The 19,306-nt window shown below is 41.0% G+C and overlaps 1 protein-coding gene across 1 annotated transcript in view; it reads left to right on the forward strand.

The window, feature by feature from the left end:
* Window positions 1–19,306, forward strand: part of TENM2 (teneurin transmembrane protein 2) — a 1,399,253-nt gene that overhangs the window by 1,360,250 nt on the left and 19,697 nt on the right. Inside the window, 5 exon segments of the mRNA XM_043982744.1 lie at window positions 2,420–2,440; window positions 7,188–7,420; window positions 8,710–8,864; window positions 9,438–10,312; window positions 17,810–17,985. Coding sequence (XP_043838679.1) covers window positions 2,420–2,440; window positions 7,188–7,420; window positions 8,710–8,864; window positions 9,438–10,312; window positions 17,810–17,985 — 1,460 coding nt within the window.

Genomic DNA, 19,306 nt, shown 5'->3' on the forward strand with positions numbered 1-19,306 from the left:
CACTTACTAACAATGTGACCTGGGGCAAGTCACATTCCTCATCTGCAATATGGGAAAACAAATAGCTCCTACCTCTCAGGACTGTTTCAAAGATTGATTGAAATAATGTATAGGGGCAGCTAGGTGGCGCAGTGGATAAAGCACCAGCCCTGGATTCAGGAGTACCTGAGTTCAAAGCCGGCCTCAGACACTTAACACTTACTAGCTGTGTGACCCTGGGCAAGTCACTTAACCCCAATTGCCTCACTAAAAAAATAATAATAATAATAATGTATGAAAAGCACTTTGTAAACCTTAAAGAGCTATAGAAATGTTGGCTATTCCTGTCCAAAGTTGCAAAGGTAGAGAGAAGGAAAGAAACCAGAATTCAAACTCCCCTCTTCTGATCCCAAGATTAGCATTGCTTCTGCTATGCTACCTTGCTCCTCAAAAACAGATAACAACAACTCACATTTAGATAACACTTTAAGGATGACAAAGCACTTTCCTTGATGTAAACTCTGTGAGAGAGGTAATGCAATTAGTATTGTATGCCTTTTTATAGATGAAGAAACTAATGTTCAGAGAGAAGTAACTCACCCATGATCATACTTTTCAAGTTACTTTTCAAGTCTAGAAAATCTACAGAGGTGTTCTGGCAGAAGACAAGCATAAGAGGAATTTTTAATGTCTGTTATTCTTTCCTTCCACTTAAATTTTGTTTTCTTCCAATCTGAGATGAACAATTTTAAGAAATAACCACTACCGGGGCAGCTAGGTGGCACAGTGGATAAAGCACCGGCCCTGGATTCTTGACACTTACTAGCTGTGTGACCCTGGGCAAGTCACTTAACCCCCATACCCCCCCCCAAAAAAATGGGGGCAATTAGGTGGCGCAGTGGATAGAGCACAGGCCCTGGAGTCAGGAGTACTTGAGTTCAAATTCGGCCTCAGACACTTAACACTTACTAGCTGTGTGACTTTGGGCAAGTCACTTAACCCCAATTGCCTCACAAAAAAAGAAAAAAGAAATAACCACTACTGCCTGATGGTTTAAAGGGGAAGGGCATTCCCTCCCTGGTTGTGGCTAGCATAACCCTCTCCCTTGATCTGCCCTTGACCCCATCAGAAACTCTTTCTTCCCCCCATCGTAGACATTATATTAATCAACTTGGAGCCAACATTCTTGGGAAAGAAGTAGGTCAAGACTGCAAACCCAAATCCCTTCAAGTCTTGCACAAAATCTTGACTAAAGAGTAGAATTGATATTGCAATAATTAAGAGCCAAATATTACTGCACTGGTGGCAGATAACATTTCACTTTCATTAAGCAATATAAAATAGACATGAGAATTCCCAGCTGCCACTGTGACACAGCACGGTTTGCAGAATGAATCTTAAATTGTGCTATGTCAGTCAGAGCTCAGGAGTTATTGGCATCATTTAATTAACTTTTTTTTAAAACTAACACTTTGGAATAAAATAGTAAAAATGTAATCCCTGTACAAACCTACCATTAATGATGGCCCTAGGCTGGGGCCTGAACAGCACCCTAGGCAGGAATCACAGCAACCCTGCCCCAGAGAGCCCTCCTTACTCTCCCAGGAGAAGGAAGCAGTGGGTAAGAGGTTTTTGCTACCTCTTTCCTATAAAGGAGGTCTCTCAGAGACAGCCTATTCTCTCATCCAGAAGCTTGAAGATCACATTTAGGCAGTACACAGACCCCATGCTTCTTCACCTACCTGCCTTTCAGCCCTAAATCTGCCAGAATACAGACTTAGACAGAGAGAAGAGAAAAGCAGATGCCTTTTACTACTTTTCTAGTAATTATGCAAAGAGACTTGTTGTGAGAGAAGGGTGAAGCCATTTGGTTGTGACGGAGAAGACCGTTTGAAATTTACCATTCACTGAGAGAGTCCTTTATCCATGCTTTCTCAACTCCTGATTAGAACAAAGTATTAAGAGTTTACCCAGAGAGAGAGACAGAGAGACAGAGAGAGAGAAATAGAGAGAGAATGAGAATGAATGAATATAGAGGGAAGAAGAGGGGAAATAGGGCTATTCCTGAAGTATTCTATAGAATATTTGTTACCTCTTAGTTGGGGTATGAGCAGAAGTCCTCCATAAAATGATGGTGACCCTACTCCAAAGCCAAAATGACCTTTTCACCTCTTGCCACCTGTGTTCTACAAAAGCCAGTGTACTCTTTCTAGGACTCTGAGAAGTTTTGCAAAGCAGCTGTCCAAGCTTCCAGAAGAGTCCAATATCAGACAAAAGAATTTCCCAAATTAAAACTGGAGTTGTAGTGGAGGGAGGTGGGGATGATGCTTCTTTGGGGCCCCTTTGTAAAAGAATAAAATATAAAATGTTATATTTGCTTTACCATCAATTCCTCAGCTAACTGTTTGTTCTTTTTTCCTTCTGTTTTCTTTCTATAAAGAAATAAAGAGTTTAAACATAGGTAAGACCAAGAACTCTTTCCCATACTTAATTTAATATGGTTTGTTTGCTTCCTTGTGTTTGCTTTTTGTGTTGTGCTTCTTGTGTAATGTATATTTTTATGTACAAATATAGTTCTTTTTATGTGCTAATTGTGTGTTGTGGATATGATAAGCTTTAGCAATTATGAAATGCAGTCAAAAAGCAACCAAATAAGCTGACAGTAATTAGAATTCCTGGGAGACACAAGTATAGGGTAATGAACCTACAATGAACTTCTATCTAGGCACTGCTCGATGCAGCCCATAATTGGGCTAAACAGTTGAGGCAAACTTCTGTCTTTTGTAAATGCTGGACAGGGTTCACAAAAGCCTTAATGAACTGGAAATGGGTCAAAAACTCATTTTCAAGTCATTAATGAATTTTTTCTGGATTTACGGTCCTTTTTTTAAACCAAGTTAATTGCCAATCTGCTAGTCAGAATGGATCCAACTGCTGGGTAGACTAGTAATTCACGTAGATCTCAAAATCCATTTTGAGCAAGAGGTAAAGATAGCCTAACCTCTTTTGCCTAAATAGTTCATGGCATATATATCTAAAGGCATCATTCAAAACTGCCAATATGGTATACAACAGGTAACACTGATGTGGAGAATCATCTTGCTTGAAGGAAAGAAATTGGCTTTCTTTTTTTTTAATTGGGAAGGTAGGTAGAATTTGACCAAAATAACTTCCAGCAGTACTTGTGAGTGAACTGTACTTTTTCCTCAAATAGAAATGCATGACAGTGGATTTGAGGAAATAATCTATTTGGTCCTTTGAGTAATTGGTGGGAGTGGCAGAGACAGTGATGTTGGGGGATCAAGAAGATTAAATCATATAAGCTCATCACAGACACTGGAGATCAAACACATGTGAAAAGGCCTTCTCAGACAGACCCTTGAACTAGTTCCTACAACTGAAATTGAAAAGGTCTGGAGTTTGAGAGAGCAAAAGATAACAATCATAAGAAGTTCCCCCTCTCTCCCAACATTCTCCTTTGGCTGGTATGTCCACAGTCCTTCTGATGCTGTCCTGAGGTTTTTTAAATAGGGAAAAGTTCTAAAGAAAACCATGAGGTTCAACTATATCCCTTCTAACTTATACAACTCCCAAAGGCACTCCCCTTACATTGTTGGCTCACCTCAATGAAGGATTTGGGGCCAGAAGCACTAAGGACAAGAACCTGACACAGGTGTTTTAGGAGGCAAGTCCCCTTTTTTGCCATCTAGTTGCCAAGTAATGGATAGAAGACCAGTTCCTCATGATTGATTTCAACACCAACAACCTTTCCCAAAATAATAGGATATTAAGCCATTAGCAAGTATTTGTCAAGTTCCTATTATATGCCAGGCACTGTGCTAAGCCCTGGGATGACAAAGATAAAATTAAATAGCCCCTACCCTCAAAGGGCTTACAGTTGATATGGGGAGACTACAAGTATATCTTTGAGTATGTACAAAATAAATAGAAAGTAAGTACATAATAGTTTTGGGAGGGAAGAAAGTAGCAGCTGGAAAGATCTAAAAAGACTTCATGCAGAGTACTTGAGCTGAGCCTTAAGTGAATAAAGTAGGAAACACATTCTTGGGGGTTAGGGGGGTGGGTTTGACTGTGAGTCCAATGCCACTGAGCTAAGAAGGAAGGAACTCCCCTGGCCATGGATGAATCTCTGTCCTGCCCTCCCTGCATTCCATACCAAAAAGGTTTGGTTTTTTTCTTGCAACTTTGTAGAATTAGGCTCCCTAGAAAGTCCAGAATCAATTATCCGCCTCCCAGACAGGCCCAGCTGTATATGTGCCATGATCTTTCTGCTGATCATTCTAGTTACTATTCCTTCAGCGAGAGTGCACAGTCTAATTAAGAAATATCGTGGAGTTTTGCCCCCCTTTTCTTTCCTAATTTGTTTTCTACACATTTAAATTCTCCAGTGACTTTATAAAAAAATGAACAGAAGTACCCCTAGTCTTTCCAACTAGTTATCTAGGCAAGGGCTTCCTAAAGACCTTGGTTTCCAGTTCAATTATATGTCTTAATAGCAACCTGAGGAGAGGCTATGATTGAAGACATTCTCAATTCACAATTCACAGATTGTTCCTTAAAGTAGTCCTCAGGATTTGTTTTAGAGGTTTTTTTAATCAGTGAAGAATCCAAACAGTGTCGTTTTAATTAGAGTTTCACCAACTTAGTGACTACTGAGCTCCATTGCTACAATCCTCCATTTTCTCTTCATCCCCTAAAATGTTCATCCCCCTCCCCTATCAAAAAAAAAAATACCAAACTATTATGTTTTCTTTTTCTTTTTTAGTGAGGCAATTGGGGTTAAGTGACTTGCCCAGGGTCACACAGCTAGTAAGTATTAAGTGTCTGAGGCCGGATTTGAACTCAAGTACTCCTGACTCCAGGGCCAGTGCTCTATCCACTGCGCCACCTAGCTGCCCCCCAAACAATTATGTAATTGAAGAAACCTAACCCAATTGAGGGAACCTGACACTTTCATCTTCATGGATGCTTTTTTCAGCACAAAAGCAAAACTTATTCCAGACCAGTCCATAAAAATGAACTTGAGGGGCAGCAAAGTGGTGCAGTGGATAGAGCACTGGCCCCGGATTCAGGAGGACCTGAGTTCAAATCTGGCCTCAGACACTTGACACACTAGCTGTGTGACCCTGGGCAAGTCACTTAACCCCAATTGCCTCACCAAAAAAATTTTAAAAATTAAAAAAAAAATGAACTTGTTCACTGGGTCCTGAGGAAGGGTCCTTGTACTAGTCAAAGTGAGAATAATACCCATATTGGCAAATTTTCCTATCCTTATGTTTGTATAGTACAGGAAATGGTGACATCATGTCATTCTAGAGCTGAGGAAGCCTTAGATACTATTAATACCCTCTCTTTCCATATGAGGAAAAGGGAACCCAAAGAAGTCCATTGAGTTTCCCAAGATTTATCAGCTAGATAGAGGTGGAAGACTCCATTAATAAGCATTTAATAAGTATTTACTTTGTGCCAGGGATTGTGCCAAGCTCTAGGTATAAAAAAGGCAAAAACAGTTCATGCCCTCAGGGAGATAATATATAAATAACTACATAAGACAGTATGTACATGTAAGATACAGAATAGATAGAAATAATCTGAAAGGGAAAGTCATTAGCACCTGAAGGGACCTGGAAATATAGGACATCTTGGATCACCAAATAACAAATTTAACCACACTCTAATTAGTCATGATAAAGAGAAAACCTCAGGGCAGCTAGATGGCATGGTGGATAAAGCACTGGTCCTGGATTCAGGAGGACCTGAGTTCAAATCCAACCTCAGACACTTGACACTTAGCTGTGTGACCCTGGGCAAGTCACTTAACCCCAATTGCCTCAACAACAACAACAACAACAACAACAAAAGAGAAGAAAAAAAAAGAAAGAAAAAAGAGAGAAAGCCTCTACATCTAGGGGTACCTGGTAAATGTTAACTTGGTGGAATGTGTGTACTACAACACATTTTCAATTTCATCTACATTATTGACACTTTCTTAAACCTAGACAGTTAACAAAACAAAACAAACCCTGAATTACAGCAAAAATATTCACACTGAAAACTGAACAATCATGCTTCAGCACACCCATCTATATGCCACTACTCTGGTTACTCAGTGAGTTTGGTTTTGTAAAGGTATAGACTATACTCTCTTTGAGTAAAGGAGGCCCACATCCTAACTCGAGTACCAAACAACTAAAAACCACCTCTCCTCTCCTAGAATTAGAGATTCTGAGCACAATCTCTTCATTATATCTGTATTCCTCACCCTGAATATCAATATTATTCCCAGCCATACCAAGGGATTGGTCATCATTTTAAGACTACAAAAAAGTCTAAGGCTAAGTCAAGGGAAGGACAGTGAAGTGTTTCATATTTGGTTTTTTTTTAATGGTGCTACTGACCTCTAGGCTTTGATGATTTATACATTTTTAAGTGGTAGTAAGCACTGCCATGAGAAGCAGCCATGGTTTAGTGAATAAGAAATTGGGCCCAAAACCAGGAAGACTTTGGTTGAGTCCCACTTCAGACACATACTGGCTTTTTAACTCTGAGCAAGACACTTAAACTTCTCAGTCTCAACACACAACTTAAGGCTATACATTGTAGAACAGGTAAGTGGGGACCCTTCATAGTTGGGTTGAGGAGAGGAAAAGAAAGGAAAAGAAAAGGGAGAGGAAGAGGGAAAGAGGAGGGGAGAGAGAGAGAGAGAGAGAGAGAGAGAGAGAGAGAGAGAGAGAGAGAGAGAGGGAGGGAGGGAGGGAGGGAGGGAGGGAGGGAGATGGAGGGAGCTGTCACACAGAAATGTTCATCCCAGTTTAGGTCATGCTAAGGTTGGGGTGGGGTTAATAATGACTAGCAGACAGATTATGGAGTTACTATTGTATAAAGCAAGTAATTTTTGTTAAACTAGTAGCTGCTTGATACTTTCCATGCCAGCTATATGAAGCAACAGCACATTAGCACCGTGGGAAATGATGAGTTCTAAGATAAATTGAGGAGTACAAGTCCACCTGGAAATAACTAAGAGCCATGCTATGTTAAAACACTAAGTTATTGCATTAGTTTCTTTCCAGTTCATTAAAGTGGAAAGACACTAGATAGTAAAACCACCAAGAGAATGTTTTTCTTTGCTTTCCTTCTGGTTAGCCAGCTCCATGTTCTCTTGTTTCTCTTTGTTTTTCTCATTAAAGCAACAACCCTGCTCATAAGTATTACCTAGCAGTGGACCCTGTCTCTGGCTCACTCTATGTGTCAGATACCAACAGTCGGAGGATTTATCGCGTCAAGTCTCTGACAGGAGCCAAGGATCTGGCTGGGAACTCAGAAGTCGTAGCAGGGACTGGAGAACAGTGCTTGCCCTTTGATGAGGCCCGCTGCGGAGATGGGGGAAAGGCTGTGGATGCAACATTGATGAGCCCTCGAGGTAAAAAAAAGAAAAAGTATGGGGAGAAAAAGAGGGAGGGGGAGGGAGGAAGGAAAGAAGGAGGGAGGGGGGGAAGAGAGGGAGGGAAGGAAGGGGTTTCAAGAAAAGTCATGCAAGGTATGAGTTTGGTTTCCTCATTATCTAGACTGAATAAAATTAAGTCCAGTAGTCAAATTACTGCTTTCCCTGGTATGATTTAACTCTAATTAATCGTTTTGTGTTTAAGTGGATGGATTTTTAAACCACCTATTTAAAGTACGAATGGAAAGAAAATTTTATTTTGGATGAATATTCCTTACTTTTGTGGAGTGTAGGAAATCAGAAGAAATGATAGCATCCTGGGTTCGTCCTTTAGATCAAAGCTTCTTAAACTGTGTGTCGCAACTCTATATGGGGTTACATAGCTGAATGTGGGGGGAGGGGTTGTGACAAATTTGACAATAGTAAAAAGTTATGTATACCAATTTTATATACCTATATACCCAGAGCTACATAAAAATTTCTCATGAAAAGGGATCACGAGTGGAAAAAGTTTACGAAGCCCTGATTTAGGAAACTTGGACACTCAAAAGCTCCTCTATAATAATAATTGCTAACATTTATATAAACCTGTTATACACCAGGCACTGTGCTAAGCGCTTTACAAATATGACCTCATTTGAGACTAAGAACATGTTCAAAGAAAAGTACAAATTAGTAGTCATAATAGTAATACTTTATGGTTTACAAAGCACTTCATCATGTTATGCCTGTCGACTAACACTGTGCAAAGTATATGTAATAATATCTAACATTTATATAGCACTTTAAGATTTACAAATTGTTCTACATATAACATTTCTCTTGATTCTCACAACCCTCTAAAGAAAGTGCTGTTTTTATCCCTATTTTAAAAGTCAAGAAACTGAGCCTGGCAGGAGTTAAATGACTCATATAAGGTCATTCACATAATCCTAGTCAAAGGCAAGATTTGAATTCCTGACTTGAAATCCAGTATTCTGTCTACTGTGACACCTAGCTATGACACCATGCCTTGTTACAAGAATTACATAGGATGAAGGACTGAAGGGAGTTAGGTGATGGGGATGCCATCCTGGAGGGAACTGTATTGAACAATGTGTGAGAGGTTTATTCCCTTAATGATGTCCTGGTCTAATCCGCTGAGCTATCGGACTGTCAGAGAATCATTTATAGAACACTCTTTCCCACTCCCAAGATCTCCTGACTTGCACTGTAAGTGTTCTATCAGAAACAGACAGGGCATATGGAATCATTCTTGTCCTGCCCAGGTATTGCAGTGGACAAGAATGGACTCATGTACTTTGTGGATGCTACCATGATCCGGAAGGTGGACCAAAATGGAATCATCTCCACACTGTTGGGCTCCAATGATCTGACTGCTGTCCGTCCTCTGAGCTGCGATTCCAGCATGGATGTGGCCCAGGTAGGCTTTCTTCCTCATTTCCACAGCCATACAACAGAATGCCCTTGACTTTGGGTTCTTGCCTCACCCCTCTTAGGAATCCAGATAAAGCCAAAGAGGGAGGAACTAACATGACTGAGTGTAGATGGCAGACAGTAGGGAATGTTGCAGAAAGAAAGACCCAATTCTACACTGAAGTACATCTGACATATTATAACCATTAACAGATTATAGGATAGAAAAGTTACTGTATAATTACCCTTCCTTCTCCATCATCACTGCAGGTTTGAGAATATAGCACTGCGAGTGTGATATGTCAATCAACATTTCCCTATTAATCTAAAATGATTTCATCCCATTGTATAAACCATTAGTTTGTGCAGTGATAATGAAACCATAGAGCTCTAGAGTAATACCTTTGACTAACTCATTTTTCTCTTTCCTGCAGCCCACAGACGTGCACACGAATGCGCGCATGCACGCGTGTGTGTGTGTGCACACACACACACGCACACCTTTGTGCATCTTCTGTAGGGAAATGTCAGATGATCTGGCAAGCTGTTCTTTAACTCAGTGTTTGATATGACTCTCCAGGTTCGATTGGAATGGCCAACTGATCTTGCCGTCAACCCTATGGACAACTCTCTCTATGTACTGGAGAACAACGTCATCCTTCGAATCACTGAAAACCATCAAGTGAGCATCATTGCAGGCCGTCCCATGCACTGCCAAGTCCCAGGCATTGACTATTCCCTCAGCAAACTGGCTATTCACTCTGCTCTGGAATCAGCTAGTGCCATTGCCATCTCCCATACCGGTATCCTCTACATCACTGAGACGGACGAGAAGAAAATCAACAGACTGCGTCAGGTGACCACCAATGGGGAAATCTGCCTCTTAGCTGGTGCTGCCTCAGACTGTGATTGCAAAAATGATGTCAACTGCAACTGCTATTCTGGGGATGAAGCCTATGCTACTGATGCCATCTTGAATTCACCATCTTCCCTAGCTGTAGCCCCAGATGGAACCATCTACATTGCTGACCTAGGAAATATTCGGATTAGAGCAGTAAGCAAGAATAAGCCTGTCCTAAATGCTTTCAATCAGTATGAGGCAGCATCCCCAGGAGAGCAAGAGTTGTACGTCTTCAACGCAGATGGCATCCACCAATACACCCAAAGTCTGGTGACAGGAGAATACTTATACAACTTCACTTACAGTGCTGACAATGATGTCACTGAGCTGATTGACAACAATGGTAACTCCTTGAAGATCCGCAGGGACAGCAATGGCATGGCCCGCCACCTGCTAATGCCTGACAATCAGATCATCACTCTCACTGTGGGCAGCAATGGTGGCCTGAAAGTTGTGTCTACTCAGAACCTAGAGCTTGGACTCATGACCTATGATGGAAGCACAGGCCTCCTAGCCACCAAGAGTGATGAAACTGGATGGACAACCTTCTATGAGTAAGTGTCTTCAATATAGCTCACATAGGGGCAGCTAGGTGGCACAGTGGATAGAGCACTGGCCCTGGAGTCAGGAGGACCTGTGTTCAAAGCCAGCCTCAGACACTTAACCCTTACTAGCTGTGTGACCTTGGGCAAGTCACTTCACCCCAATTGCCTCACCAAAACAAACAAACAAACAATATAGCTCACATATCACCCTTTCTAAGTAAGAACTTGTTTCAAGGCAGTAATGTATCAAATCTTTCATTCTTTCAAGTGGCTTAGGAAGTTCTGATATCTTCTAACATTAGAGTTTCAACTTGTAGCTTCAAGAGATGCAGTTTCCTCCTCTGACCTGGGTGCTCTGCAAAAAGTTATTGATTTATCCGACTAGGTCTCCTGTGTGGAGTGAATCTCAATATCACAGTTTTCTACCGAAATTCCCATTGCAAGCCTTTCCGTTCAAAATTCAGGATATTGGACATACACTGCACACGAGAGATAAAGTGTTGATTAACTCAGCTGATTATGCATGTTTGTGATGGGTGCGGAAATTAGAACCTAAAAGGCAAGACCCCAGTGGGGCTCCTGTAATTTGCCAATAGTCCAGAACCACACTTGATTGCACAAGCAGGTAGATAAACTCTGAATTTCCTCTTTAGCAGAAGCAGATCAATACAGATAAAGTGCTAGGTATATTAAAAGATGCGAGAGTCAGTCATATTTCCCCTAACAATTATCTCATACTTAATAGTCTTACTGTTTGTTTTGCCAAAGAGCTGCTTTCCTTAGCTCCTAGAGCTATCCATCGAAGTGCATCCTGCAGGTATTAACTAGTTCAATCCTGGATAGCTGAAATTGTCATGGGGTGATTCCCAATCACCTTCTAGCATCAGAGTACAATTTAAAACTACCCTGTCCCCTAGCTGGCCCAACAGCATCATATGCTATTGTAATAGTGAGTGTTACTATTAACTGCAAAGGCATGAGAGTTTCCCTCCTTTCTGCAAAGGTTGCTGAGATTTTACTAAGAAAGAAAGAGGGAAACAGAGGCAAAGGGAGACCCGATGAAAAGAACCCAACATTAGAATCGCTCATTACTGATCTAGCTCTATATCACCTAGCAGGATATAGACTTTCTGTATGCAGAGAGGCTTGTAATATTTAAAAGGAAGCTAGCGCCATCTGCCGGTGGATTCCTGTTTCACAGACGTGTTCCTCCAGCTCACATTCACTTGGCAGGTTTACAGGCCCCACTATTCTCTCTGCAAAGCTCAGCATGTCGGCATCATTAGCATCATGGCATCCTTCAGAGAAGTGTGAATCTAACACACTTTCCATGCCTGTGACTCTGTCACTGAGATGCCTTGTCCTGACACCATTTGTGAATGTCGATTTTAGCCCCTCTTCTAGCGTCTCTCACCATGCTTTCCTGGAAGCTTTGACCTACAGCCAATGAATTTCACAGAGAATTAGTAGACCTACCTGATGCAGTTAAAAGCTCCCAGGTTCTGGAGGAGGTTGGCTTGAATTTTTTAACAGTCTGACTCATAGACTATTTTTAAGGAAATGTAGTTTTATTACTTTTCATTACATGCGTAAACACGTATTTTGCTAACAAAGTATGGCCCAAGTTACTTCCACAACAGGGGATCCTCTGAGGGACTTGTTTAATTGGTAAATAATAATGCTTTGTAGCTAGGACATTAACTGTTTATGGGAAAATGAGTGCTTCTAGTAGATTTTAAAATGGTTTACTTATAAAATTAGAGCTAGAAGGGACCTTGGAATAGTTTTGTTTTTGAGAGAAAATGAGGGGTAAGTGACTTTCCCGGGGTCACACAGCTAGTGCATGTCAAGTGTCTGAGGTCAAATTTGAACTCAGGTACTCCTGAATCCAGGGCTGGTGCTTTATCCACTGTACCACATAGCTGCCCCAGGCAAGTCATTATAAACTTCCTGAGACTCAATTTCCTTATCTGTAAACTGAGGGTTAGCAGTCTGAAGGTGAAGTCTATGTACCACTCTCAGAATCATGTTTTTAAATGCAGAAAGTAAAGCACATAGAATTACCAGGGAAACCAACTATGTTGAAATAGTTTTTTCCCTTTCCCAGTTCACAGGACCCCCCCTAAAATCTATCTATGAACCCCTTGTCCCTGTACCCCAGGTTAAGAGCCCCTGGCTCTAATCCCCTTAATTTTACAAAGGAAGAAATGAAGACCTAGAGAAAGAGACAATCGGTGTCACACAATTAGTCACTGGCAGGGTTGGAAGTAAATTTCATCTCTTCTGATTCCAATTCTAAAGATCTTTCCCATTATTACCATGCTATCTCACGAAGTCTCTTAAACTAGTTAAATGTACTGCCTATATCTGGGATACCCATGTGGACCATGTGATCAGAAATCTGTCAGTGTGCAGACCACCTGATTTTTTTTGTTTTAACTATAGTTACTAATTGATCTAAACCTCCTGGATTGATACCTAGAAGCAGTCATGTTCTGGTGGGCATGGTGATCTACCTCCAGCAAATATATACTAATTAGATAAAAAAACAATTTGGGGTTAGAAGTCTCAGGTGATCCATGCTGCAGTCACAATTTAACTACCCAGATACTTAAGTACCCAGGTACTATATGCTTGTTTGTAATATCAATTACTTAACTAATTTATTTTCATAACTAGTCCAAGTCAAAGATAGTCCAAATTCCCATTTTTCTCTGCCTTCCAAAGACTTAGACTGGTTTTTCTATAGGTGGTCATGGAAATTAAGCTAAACTTTATACCTACACTTGGCAGGACAAAGTCAATTTACACATGCTTGGGAGGCAGGATGAGGTGGTAGAATGAACACTGACTAGATTGTCAGAAAACCTGGGTTCTAGTGTTGGCTCTGCTCTTAACTAGCTATTTGACCTTGGGCAAATAACTTCTCCAGATCACTGTTTCTTCATCTTTAAAGAGAGGTATTTGAATTTCCACCTACTCTGCTGCTATAGGTATTATCTTTTCCTATTAGAATGTGAGTTCTCCATGGGGCAGCTAGGTAGCGCAGTAGATAAAGCATGGCCTTGGATTCAGGAAGACCTGAGTTCAAATCCAGCCTTAGACACTTGACACTTACTAGCTGTATGACCCTGGGCTAGTCACTTAACCCTCATTGCACCACCAAAAAAAAGAAGAAGAAGAAGAAGAAGAATGTGAGTTCTTTGAAAGCAGAGGCTGTCTTTGCTTTTTTCTGTTTGTATCTCCAGTGTTCAACACAGTGGTTGGCACATTGTAAATACTTTATATAAATACTTTTCGATTCCATTTTGCAATCATACCTGTGTCTTATTTAGGCAACTAAAAATAGTATGGATTGGAGATGGGGAAACTGGAAGCTGGGACATCAATTAAGAGGCTATTACCAGGATAGAGGGGATGAGGATCCAAACTAGGCTGATTAAGCCGGCAGCTGTGTGAAAGGAAAGGAGACAGTAACATATGAAGTTACAGAGGTAAATTCTACAAAATGTGGGAAGTGATTAGCTCCAGGAGGTTAGAAAGAGGAAAGAGTCTTAAGAATGATTGTAAGGTTATAGATTTGGGCAACTTGGGAAGAAAGAAGAAAAACAAGCATTTATTAAATACCTACCATTTGCCAGACACTGTGCTAAGTGCTTTACATATATTATCTCATTTGATCCTCACAACAACCCTGGGGGGGGGGGGTAAGTGCTAATATCATCTCCATTTTACAGTTGAGGAAACTGGGGAAAACAGGCTAAGTGACTTGCCCAGGGTCACACAATATTTGAGGCAAAATTTGAAATCAGGGTTCTTCTTCTATCCATTATACCACCTAGCTGCCCCAATTTGGACAATAGTGATACCCTCAACAAAAATAGGGAAGTTGGGAGAAAGTGAAGGCTTCATCATTCGATGAACAAGCACTTCTCAAGTACTATTGTGCTTTGTTCTGGGGCTACCCATACAAATGTGAGACAAGGAGCTCACATTCTCCTGGAAAAAATTTTGGACCTGTTGAATTTGAGATGCAAGTGAAATAGCCAGAAGTTCATCAGACATCTGATAATCTGAGACTGGAATTTAAGGAGAGAGAGTAGGGATAGATCTATCACTTCAGGAATCACCTGTGTATCCATGGGCACTGATGAGCTCACCAAGAAAAAGAGAATATTTAGAGAGAATGTTTCCCAGAGCAGAGGGCAAGGAAAAAGAAATTGGCTGATGATACAACAAAAGATTCAGTTTATGTTGCCAAGATTCTGAGGAAAAAAGACAGGAATGAGCCAAGAGTCTCTGCCTTCTAAGGAGAGGGCAGGCATTGTTTTTTAGAAGCCTGCCACCAACAGCAACACACCTGAGGTGAGAAAAGGTCATATATGACTATGAAGGACATAGGATAGAGTTTGTACCTAATGGAATCTCAAGGAATAGAATTGCCTGGTTGGTCTTTCTCATTTGATGGTGTGATTCCATTTCATGGGCCTATTTATTCCTATATGTATAGTCCTGTTTGATGGAAAGAAAAAAAAAAAAGAAAGGGGGAGGGGAGTGGTATTGAGAATTCTCCGTTTGCTCTATAGAAGAACTGTCCTCAGGGCTGTAAATAGTTGAAGCCATTTCATCGACCAAAGAGGACATTTCCTTTCCTTTCCCCCTGGGACCATCTCTCCAGTTTTAGCTGCCAATCTTGGGAACACAGAAGCGACTGTGAATCTATCTCCAAATCCCAATTTTCAATAAGATTATACAGTAGAGTAATCAATTTTGTGTTGAAGATGCTGGTTTTGTATCCCAGCTTTGCCCTTTTATGTGTAACCTTGGCCAAGTCACTTTATCAGCCTAGGCTTCACACCTAAAAAATGAGCGAGTTAGATTATATGAGTCCCAAGGTTCCTTCCAGCTCTAAATCGCTGATCCTGTGATCGGTGAGGTCAGGGATTGTACCTCTTATCTCTTTTCTATTGCCCCTTGCCCCTTGCCCATAGCAGTTGCTTCATAAATTTTCATTTGAATCGAGAATTTTGCCTGAGTTCCAGAAATATAACTCATTCGGGCAGCTTCTGTGTTTCTCAAAGAGAGAATCTTCTCCACCAAAGACCCAAACTCAAATGCTGCCTCAGAGGCTTACAAGCTGGATGTGTCCTTATGCAAATCACTCATCTTCTCCCAGACTCAGTTTCCTCCCCTGTAAAATGGGGTCAATAATGGCACCTACCACATGGGATTATTGTGAGGATCAGACAAACAAAGTGCTGCATGAGTCGGCTATTGTCATTTAGCAACCAACGAAAAGCAAAAAAAGTCCCTTCTCAAAATTTTTCTTTAGACCCCAATTAATGTCTTCGTCTCAGTCCACATTGATATTTGGGGTAGGTTTTTTTGGGTTTTTTAAAGCCAGATATTTCATGGGAATTTATAGCTTTCCTCACTACTGACTACTGAACTCTCTAAGGCAGGGAAAAGGAGGAGGAGGAGGCAGAAGAATAAACAGTGAATTGACCTGGCTAAAAATCAGACTCCTGCCCTCCCTTATATCCAGGAGACCAACTAAGTATAGCAGCATATGGCCCTCTGGAGAATGCAGTCTGATGGCAAAGATCCTACAAGCTGAGAAAAATCTTTATTCCTCAGTGACGTGCTCTGAGCTTTCAAGCACAAATAGAGTTCCTTCCATTGATGTGAGAGGTTGAGATTGGTGTGAGGATGCAGGAGTTGGGGGGGTGGGGAAGACAGAGACAGAGAGAGACAGAGACAGAGAGAGAGACTGGAAACAGTAAAAAGGGAAGCCTGAGATTTCATTGTCACTATATATCAGTTCTTTTCTCCAACCAGGGGATTCAAGACCTAGGGTCAGTGATGTTCCCTTCCCCTAACTCCCTTGTTCCCCTCCTTCTACCTTAAACGCAATCCTATCCACCCAACCCCAACACACACATACAGGTGAAATCAGGTTAAAAATTAACATCAAGTACTGTTTTGAAAGGGGTGGGGGAAAAAGTATGTGTTTTGAGAGTGTTGAAGAAGGGATGAGTCATCCTCTGTGCTTTTTCTGTAGTATAGGAGAAGGAATATATGCCTTGATAGGTATACATACACATATGTATCTATATGAAATATAGGTTCTTTCTTTAAAGCACTACCTGGTAGAGCTGCTTTTACTGACTAAATTCCCAAGTTATTTCTCAAACTCTCGGTCACAGCAAGCTCCTCATAGGGCAATCACCCTGATACCCTGCGTTCTAGAAACATATCTGTCCATTCTGATCCTTTTTGGGGGGAGGGGGAGGCAATGAGAGTTAAGTGACTTTCCCAGGGTCACACAGCTAGTTAAGTGTCAAGTGTCTGAGGTTGGATTTGAACTCAGGTCCTCCTGAATCCAGGGCCAGTGCTTTATCCACTGTGCCACCTAGTTGCCCCCATCCTGAAAAAGCATCCTGATCCTTTTTGAAACTGTCATCTCTGAATTGACCTTTGTGGCCAACAGCTTTGTTCTTGCTCTAGCTTTAGTCTAGTCCTATAATTCAGTAATTCAGTAATTATGTATGAAGTACCTATCAGGCATTAATCCATAGAACCACAGAATTTTTAAGCAAGAAGAAACATCAAAAACAATTTAATATAATTTTACATTTTACAGATGAGGAAACTGAGACTAAGGTGACCTAGCTTATATCAGGTTACAGTCAATGGCAGAGCTGTGACTAAAAAAAAAATCTCTAAATCTATCACATATATTATAATATACATGTTAAAGGGATATGAAAGCTTCAAAAGACAATTCCTCAAGGGCAGTTAGGTGGCACAGTGGATAAAGCACCAGCCCTGGATTCAGGACGACCTGAGTTCAAATCCAGCCTCAGACACTTGACACTCACTAGCAGTGTGACGCTGGGCAAATCACTTAACCCCAATTGTCCCACAAAAAAAGAAACCCAAAAACAAACAAACAAGCAAAAAAGACAATTCCTGCTCTCTAGGAATTTATAATTCAGTGGTAGAAAGGAGACATATAAGTGAAGTAAGACAATGTGATAAACAAGTAAGTGATAAAACATCACAGTGCTTACAGAAGTGCCAAGGTTAGGCAAAGTAAAGTAGTATAAGGTAGATAAAGGCCACTTTAAGAACGCCAGCCCAGATGCCTGTGTTAGCTGTGTTCACAAGCCAGCTACAGGCTTTTTCAGAGACTGAGAGATTAGGGCTCTCATCAGGGTTATGAGCCATGGTCTTCTTGCCCCATAAAACAATTATCCTTCTCTGATGTTGTAGTAAGATCAAGCAAGTTTAGGAATATGAACTGGAATTCATTTAGAACTCAAGAACTATCTTCAAAGGCCTTCACCTTTGCCCTTCCTGTCTCTGTGTCACTCCCCTCAGACTCCCTCTTTTAACACTCTGTTGCCCCTGATGTTATTCTGTGTTGTAAAATGCTGGAAAGACAGATACCTTCAGCTCCTGGTGACTTCTTTCAACGAGTGTGGCTTTTCTTTTGTCTATCAGCTATGACCACGAAGGCCGCCTGACAAATGTGACACGCCCAACTGGAGTAGTGACCAGCTTACACAGGGAAATGGAGAAGTCAATCACCATAGACATTGAGAACTCCAACCGTGATGATGATGTCACCGTCATCACCAACCTCTCCTCTGTGGAAGCCTCATACACTGTGGTTCAAGGTAGGAACCCCATAGAATGCTCAACCCTTACATCTCAGCCTCTGTAGAAATACCCAGAAGGTGATAAGGAGGTGGCACAAGCTATCAGACATAAAAGAAATACCAGACACACAGAATACCCTTCCTGTTCTATTGTTATTTATATCTCAACAGAACACATATCGAGTCTTTGTCTACTAAATGCCAACCACCTAAATGATGGACAAAAAAGTCATTCCACTGTCTGGATATTCTAAATACATTATGCAAAACATCTGGATATTTGGAAATATTCACATAATAAACTGAAACCTTTTTTACTTTCACCTATACCCACATCCTATCTCCTCCCCATCGCTGCTAACTACTCCTATGTTCCAAAATGACCATAGAAAGGAGGGAGATGAAGCTTATTTGTTCTTTTAGGCCCACTGACTAATTTCTTTCAAGTTTCTTCCTGTCTTTTTGTGGGTGATTATTTGCTAGTATAATTGCCTTGGGATCTGAGACCTATAGCAATCTCCCACCACAGACCAAGCCTATTAATTGTCCACAGACCATATTGTGGTTATTGTTGTTGTTAGACGCAGCATACGACAAGTGCAGGAGCTACAGAGAATAGGAATTGTGCAGATTAATTTTTCTTTTAATTAAGAGATAATGTCAGTGGGCTAGCACGTTGTCAGAGGATAAAAGTGTCCTCCCGATAGATAAATGGTGACATTTATAGACTATTATCCCACGACACATCCTGTTCCAATGACTTTATTTCTGCTCCACCAAATGATTAATGATGTAGATTCTGTCCTTCTGTGTGATGACTATAGATGCAGGAGTGACAGCTGCATGCTACCGGGTGCTTGAAAAACTGACTTCTCATTGGCTGACCTAGCTGGGTTCTTTTTTCTTGGATAATCAGAGAGCAACTTATCCATAAAGGGAGTTTCTGGCCTGACTTTTATTCTTGTAACTTATCGATCAAGGAAAAGGTCAGAAATCTGATTGGCCAGTACACATTCCATTCAGGAAAATTAATCAGGGCTTACCGACCCCCTCTGGTACCTATCCTCTCTTTCAGTCTTCTTGGTTCAGAACTCAAGCCTCCTCCATAGAATAGTCACTAGGAGCAGAGGCTGAAGGAAAGTAGGGAAGCTTGCTTTCTGTGATCTTTCAGAAAAGAACTCTAGCCTATTCCTAAGGTCTCACTACCTACAGTGTATCTGCCTTGTGGTTTGCCTAACAGCCTCCTGGGTGAAGAGCACAAGAAAGGGTAATGAAGGTTTAAAGAGGAAAGTAGTTTCCCTTTCATTTTTTTCTCTTTAGCTAATTTTTTTTTTTAAAT

This window comes from Dromiciops gliroides, chromosome 2 (assembly GCF_019393635.1).
Source record: "Dromiciops gliroides isolate mDroGli1 chromosome 2, mDroGli1.pri, whole genome shotgun sequence".
In the NCBI taxonomy this organism is placed as follows: Eukaryota; Metazoa; Chordata; class Mammalia; order Microbiotheria; family Microbiotheriidae; genus Dromiciops; species Dromiciops gliroides.